This window comes from Orycteropus afer, unplaced genomic scaffold (genome assembly GCF_000298275.1).
Source record: "Orycteropus afer afer isolate SDZICR_OR568_19922 unplaced genomic scaffold, OryAfe1.0 scaffold00171, whole genome shotgun sequence".
Taxonomy (NCBI): domain Eukaryota; kingdom Metazoa; phylum Chordata; class Mammalia; order Tubulidentata; family Orycteropodidae; genus Orycteropus; species Orycteropus afer.
Window position 1 is genome coordinate 4,230,001 of NW_006921758.1, and position 7,402 is coordinate 4,237,402.

A 7,402-nucleotide genomic window follows, 5' to 3' on the forward strand; every position below is an offset into this window, starting at 1 on the left:
TATATATATATATATATATACACACATTTTATATATATATACACACGTGTGTGCTGTATATATATATATATATATACACATTTATATACACACACATACAGGATTTTTAATGCTGTTATTCTAATGGTATTTGACTTTCATTCCTGGAAATCCTATAATTAGAGACAGGAAGGAAGAATTAGCTCTTCAAAGTAGAAAGTCAAAAATATGCTCCAAATCTAAAAGCAATCTCTAACCACCTAATTGCCCTTGGGCAAACCTTGAAAGAGATTGAAGAAAGCAATTTAGATGGCTGGCCTTCAGGACTTTGGTCGGGGTGGGCAGGGTGTGTGTGGGGGTGGACCACCGTGGGACTCCAGCACCTGCTCTCCCACAACTGTCTAAATTGTTGCAAGCTAGTGAATCCAACAATCTGTCTGATTGTGATTTTTGTTTTTCTAGTAACAAAAGACTCAGTCATTTCATACATGTCTTTTCTGTTGATTACTTTTTAGACTTTCTACGTGGCTGGATTTAGCATACTTTGTGGAGCAGGTATTTTCCTTTGTCTTGTTACGTCTCTCACTGTAGAGTGGATGGGTCTCACAGCTGCCAAAAATCTTCACCACAATCTTCTCAATAAGATAATTCTTGGACCAATAAGGTAAAAAGTAGTTATATCTTACTCCCATATACAAAAATATTAGAAACATGAATATTTACGTTTAAGAGAAATGTGAAATTTAAAGGAATTTCTGCAGTCCTTGAACTAGCGAATAGGGACTTTCCCATTTCCTTGACTCTGAAAAGACCATCAACAATGCTTACTCAGGTCCCAGCTAGCTTAATGTTATCATACATTTACATCTGTTTATTGCCTAGATTCTTTGATACAACACCTCTGGGATTGATTCTCAATCGTTTTTCAGCTGATACAAATATCATTGATCAGGTGAGTAACTGAATTACTTCCAAGTTCAAAAATAAATTTATCATATAAGCTAAATAGTAGAGAGCTCTGGTGGGATAGTGCCTAAGGCATTTGACTGCTAACCAGACGGCTGGCGGTTCAAACTCACCAGCCACTCCTCGGAGGGAAAGTTGGGCAACCTCAGAAACCCAAGGAGAGGGTTTCTGTGAGTTGGAATCGACTGGCAGTGAGTTTGGTTTTGGAAGCTAAGTAGCACTTTATAAATGAAACGTGATTCCTATTAAAAGTAGAGGACTGCTGAAATTTAAATAAAAGCCTATTTGCATTCATATATCAGCACCATACACACAATGATTTATAGAATAATATTGATAGGAAAAAACCTTAATTCATACTAATTTATGCGTATATAAGAGGATACTTATCAAGGTCTGGTGGCATAATGCCTAAGGCATTTGACTGGTAACCAGACAGCTGGTGGTTCAAACCCACCAGCCACTCTTGGGAAGGAAGGTTGGGCAATCTACTTCCGTAAAGATACAGCCTCAGAAATCCAAGGAGGGGTCACTATGAGTCGGGTCCAACTCGACAGCAGTGAGTAAGAGGATACTTAGAGAATCAGCATAAAATAAAAAGAAATCCCAGGGAATGAACTAACATTTAAAATTTTTTATTATAAAAAAGCAGTGATTTTGATCAATGTAGTATTATACATTACATTTACAGTATAAAAGTTCTTAAAAGTATATTATTGATGTGGTATGTCTTTCAGGAGTGAAAGGTCAGGAACAGCTAGGCTGCCAAGTGATCCTAGATACCCATTACTATTATTAGGTGGCTCTTGAATCAAGAGAAGTTTTAGATAGGGTGGTATTTGGGGTGCATTCCAAGGGTGCCTCCTTTTATCTACATTTCATAGGTCTCTAGAAATTTACCCTGAAAGTAAAATGGTCAAAGTCTGAAGCTAGATCATTCTGCGAATAGAACCCTTAGGGTGGTTGAGAAAGGAATATGTCAGATATAATCTTTACCTGCTTTTGGCTTTCCAGAACGGTGACTAAAAATGCCTAAAACCAGTTGCTGTTGAGTCACTTACTACTCACAGTGACCCCGTGTATGTCAGAGGAGAACTGTGCTCCATGGGGTTTTCAAAGGCCGGTTTCTCAGAAGTAGATTGCCAGACCTTTCTTCTCAGGCACCTCTGGGTGGACTTTAACCTCCAACCTCTCAATTAGCCCTGGAATGTGCTGTTTGCACCACCTGAAGGCTCTAGAGTGCTCTTAGGACCACCCACATTACTCTCAATTTAGAAAAACAATGCTTGATGCATCCAAATGACTAAAAACTACATTGAGAAATGTTGATTTTATATCAGTAGTATTCATGTCAAGTCACACTATACCTACAGTACTTCATAAGAAATACATATTGAAAGAGAGGAGACAAAGCCGTCTATTTAGAGGCTGATACGATTTCTACCTGGAGAATCAAAACAATTACTGAAATAAAGAACGTGAATGTTCAGCAGAGTATCTGGATAAGACATGTTATATAAAACTCAGTAACTTTCACTACAAAAAACTCACTGCTGTCGAGTTGGATTTGACTCTCCTTGGGTTTCTGAGGTGGTATCTCTACGGAAGTAGATTGCCCAACCTTCCTTTTGAGGAACGGCTGGTGGGTTTGAACTGCTAGCCTTCTTGTTAGCAGTCAAAAGCACTGTACCACCCAAGCTTCCATTATACCAATTAGAAAATAATGAAATGTAGTGAAAAATAAATTCCACTTATAATAACAGCCAAAACTATGAGAGTATAAATGAACCTAATATAAACAAAAGTTACCTAACAGTTCTGAAAGTCGTAAAAATCCTGTACATAGAAAGAGAATTTCCCTATCATATATCCAAAAGTGCTATAAAATTAAAATACTCTGGGATTACAGATAGATATATAGATTGAAAGAAGAAAATAAATAATTCAAAAATACCAACATCTGTAGAAATTTAGCATAGGATAGATGTGGCATTTTGTATCAGGAATATAATTTACAGTAAAGGATAGTGAAACAATGAGATATTAATTAAATACAAATAAAATTTTATACTTTCATCACACTATACAAAACAAATCCATAATGGATACAGATGACCATATAAAAACATAAAGTTATAAAATGTAGGAGAGTAGTCTGAGAATCTTGGGCTGGGAAATGTCTTTTTAAGTAAGACATAAAACTTAGAGATAGTAAAGAAAAAAGGCCAACTGAAATGGCTATATGCAATTTTAAACTTCTAGAAGACTAAAAGCACCAAAGACAAAATTAAAAGAGATAAACTGGCAAAAAATGTGAAAGAAAGAGAACAAATAACCCTAAAGAGCATCTAAAAATCAATAAGGAAGAGATAAAACATTAAACAGGCAAAGAAAATGAATGAGCAATTGCAGAAGGTTAATTTAAGTGAGGAAAAGCTAATTAAGTTTTGGTATATTATGCAACCATTAAAAAGAGGTGGATTTTTATAGACTGATATGAGAAGATTTTTAGTCAATCTTTTTCAATAAAATAAAGCAAATATATGGGCAAATAAGATTTATAGGATATTGCCATTTATGTAAAATACCTGGGATACATCGTTAAATAGGTAGATAACTGATTAATGATAGGTAGATAGGGAGGTAGGTATGTAAATAGATAGATACATGCAGCTATGGGAGGTGAGTGAAGTTGAGGGACAGAATCACTTAAAATGAGCATGTTTGTATACTACCTTTGTAATGATAAGATTTAACACTAATATAAAATGAATATTTTTGTTGCATTGTCACTGCTGTTTTATTGAACTAAAATAATTTTCCCTTCAAAACTACCTACTGAATAGCACATCCCTCCCACTTTGGAATCTCTGACTCGTTCGACGCTGCTCTGCCTGTCTGCCATTGGGATGATTTCTTATGCTACCCCTGTGTTCCTGGTTGCTCTTGTGCCCCTTGGGGTTGCCTTTTATTTTATCCAGAAATATTTCCGAGTGGCCTCTAAGTAAGTAAAACAGGGTTCTATTAAATTTTTTAAAGCCTATATACTTGATTTACTGTGATCTATATTTGCTGTTGTGTTTTTTCAAAATAAAATAATTGAGAAATGCAACCTATTTGGGGCATGACAGAACCTATCTTGATGTTATGTTTCACTTGGAGATGTATTATAATTGTTTCTGTACTTGGTTGTAATAGCATTGGACATGTAGTAACAAGTAGACTCACTTTTGAGTTTTGGGTCCACAGACTGTGTCATATTTTTCATTTCATGGTCCTTTTTCTGATTATGACATTGGCAGAAAAAATGAAAAATCAAACTTGATCCCAGAAGCTAAGTGATTCAATATCATTATATTCTGCATGTAGGAGAATAAAAGGTAAAATATTCCAAATCCTTAAAAAAAAATCTGTAAGATACAGAAGTACAAAGGGATAAATTAGAGGAATGACTATAAAGTAAATAGTCTTGAGTGTTTCTCACTGCCATTGAGTCATGTCCGATTCATAGCGACTCCTCCTTGGGTTTCCAAGGCAGTATCACTACAGAAGTAGATTGCTCAATCTTCCTTCCGAGGAGTGGCTGGTGGGTTTGAGCTGCCAGCCTTCTGATTAGCAGTCAAATGCCTTAGGCGCTATGCCACCAGAGCTCCCAAAATATAGAAGTACAAAGGGATAGATATAAAGGATGACTATAAAGTAAATAATCTTGAGTGTTTGATAGGAGTGTCATAACTTTACGAGATAGAAAAATTTCAGATTAGATCATGTAACATGATGTAAGTATTCAGCAAAGAAATAAAGGATAGTAATGACTTCTAAATTCTAATATTAATATAGACTTTCCATTTGTGAAGTGTTCAATCATTATATAAAATGTCATACCAACCATTTTGAAATTTCCAGCTTAACTTTGAAGTCCTGCTATAAACAGTACTATAAATTATATGTTATTACAAGAATAACTTTATTTCAATAGACACTTAAGCACTTATTATGTCGCAGATAGTTGGGTTAAGTCATGTGGCAGATAAAGAAATCAACATGACAAGAACTTGTTAAGAAACTTAAAGTCTCTTAAAGATAAAACATGTACAAAGTAATCCTAATATATATAGATTAAGTGTTGAAATAGAAAGACAGTTTATTCAGGAAATTTCAGGTATTTAATATAATTTAAGTGCAGAGAACATCAACATATGTAGGGGAAGGTAAGAAGGGAAGTCAGACTTAAAATTGGTAACTTATGACTATACTATATTTATAATTTTTAAAATATAGTCATTTCCCCCTCAGGGCTGTGAATTAAGGGTCTTCAAATGTTAGGGACCCAGATTAAATCTAGAATGAATTTTCATTCCCAGCCTCATCCTCTGTTCTCAAAGCTAATTCAGATCAAATGGGAGAAACTAGCCCATAGGATGAAACAAAATTTATCCTTTTGTTTCTTCTGTGTTGATGCTGCTAGTTGTCTGCGACAAAGAAGCTTGGTGTTAGCTCATTACTGCTGGCTGTTTCCAACTCTCTCCTTGCCTTCTTACCAAACAAACATATTCTAGTTCCATCACTTACTCATTTGGTCTTATTTGAGCCCATTAACGATACAAATTGAGTGCAAAGATTAGATAAATATTCCTAGTCTGTTACAGATTTCAGTTGTGAATTCTGTTTATTATAAGTGAGAACGTTCTTTTAGCATTGGGAGTAAATTACTGAAATAGGGAAGAGATGATCATTTTGGTAGAAGTAACATGATAGTGGATTGTATGTAGTTCTTGTTTGAAATTCTCAGAAAGTTAGCAAAGATGACTGCATGATATTAAATCTTGCAGACAAAACAATCCCTCTGGATGTTGTGGCTCACCAAGTTGAAAAGCTCAGGCAGCTTAACAGACTGCATTTGTAAACATCAGTGTGATTTTAGTGAGGAACTAGCTACAGGAAATACCAGGAAATTTTGAACATCTCAAATCAAACATCTAACGTGTAGTTAGCTCTCTAAGTATTCCCTACTTGAAAGACAAAGTTGTGCCCTCACCTTTTTGGTTTCACAAAATACTGTTCTGTAAACAAAAGATCCTCCTCCCTAATTCTTTTCTTTTTACTTTGCCACAAAACTCAGTGTAGTGCCCACTTGTTTGTTGCCTGTGTCAAATTTACAAATAGCCACTTGGTCAGTGTTGGATAAAAGTGTATCTATTTCAAAAGTAACAGACTATTCACTTTCTCTCTCTGTCCGTCTCCCTTTCCCCCCTTCCTGTTTTTTCTCCTTTCTCTCTTGCTGCCCCTCTCCCTTTCCCTACTTCCTGTTTTTTCTCCTTTCTCTCTCCCTCTCCCTCTTTTTCTCTCTCTCCCTTTTTGCCCCCACCCCAACCTGTCTCATTCTATCTTCCTCCCACTCTCGTTTCTTCCCTCCCCCCACCTGCAACCTTGGAAGTGAGTGAATCCATTTTTAGAAACTCAAATTGGGAAAACTTTGTATTATTGTAGAACTCCACAGGCAGCCAAGAATGGTCTAAGTTGTTTGTTAAAGATTATGTAACAGTGTTTGTCAGTGCAGTTGACTCTTGTCAGGTGAATGTCATTGCCGCTCTTCTAATTCTCTCTGCTCCAAAGACCTAGAGACTAAACCAAACCCAAACCCACTGCCATCGAGTTGATTTGGACTCATAGCGACCCATAGGGTTTCCAAAGCTGAAATCTTTATGGAAGTAATTGGCTCATCTTCTTCCTGCACAACAGCTCGTGGGTTTGAACTGCCGACCTGTTAGCAGCCAAATGCCTTAACCACTTCCCCACCAGAGCTCCTTAAGAACTAGAGAAAGGCAGACAAGAGACAGAAAAGAAAAAAAGAGAATTATTTGGAAATAAATGGTATACTTCAACCTATCTTCTAGGAATGCTAAAATATATGACCTCAAGGAAACTTCACAAATATCCAGCTTTATGAAAAGGACATTTGTGCACCAAACATTCATTGAACACTTAATTTATATTTGGTTCCTTGGACAAAGTATGACTGGAAGTTCCACAAAGGGATTACAACTCACTGTGGCCAAAACCAAACTTATGATTTTTATTCTTCACATCTCTTCATCCTGCTCCCCCCTTTGTAAATAGAACTGTCACTTTTCAAATTAGCTAAGCTCAAAAAACTCTTCTCTCTTACTTGCCCTTCTGCATACATTGTTGTATGATTACTATTATGGTTATCCCAGTCTGAACAGCTACTCCTGATAGTCTATCTCAGTTTCCCCTTTATCTTAACTTCCATCAACATCACACTAATGCAGAACTTAAAAAAAAAAAAATCTCTTATATAAAAGCCAGGAACCCGGACAGAGGAGAGTCAGCCACAGGGATCCAGGTGAAGAGAGGGAACTCAGGCACTCCCAAAGCAGCAGGGCAGGAGAGCAGGAGAAGGGGGATTAAAAGGCCCAGGAATCTGGAGGATTCA

General features: G+C 36.4%; 1 protein-coding gene across 1 annotated transcript in view; it reads left to right on the plus strand.

The window, feature by feature from the left end:
• Nucleotides 1-7,402, plus strand: part of ABCC9 (ATP binding cassette subfamily C member 9) — a 169,307-nt gene that overhangs the window by 119,818 nt on the left and 42,087 nt on the right. The window contains exons 25-27 of the mRNA XM_007946781.1: nt 495-643; nt 862-931; nt 3,792-3,949. Coding sequence (XP_007944972.1) covers nt 495-643; nt 862-931; nt 3,792-3,949 — 377 coding nt within the window. The remainder of the gene's footprint in view (nt 1-494; nt 644-861; nt 932-3,791; nt 3,950-7,402) is intronic.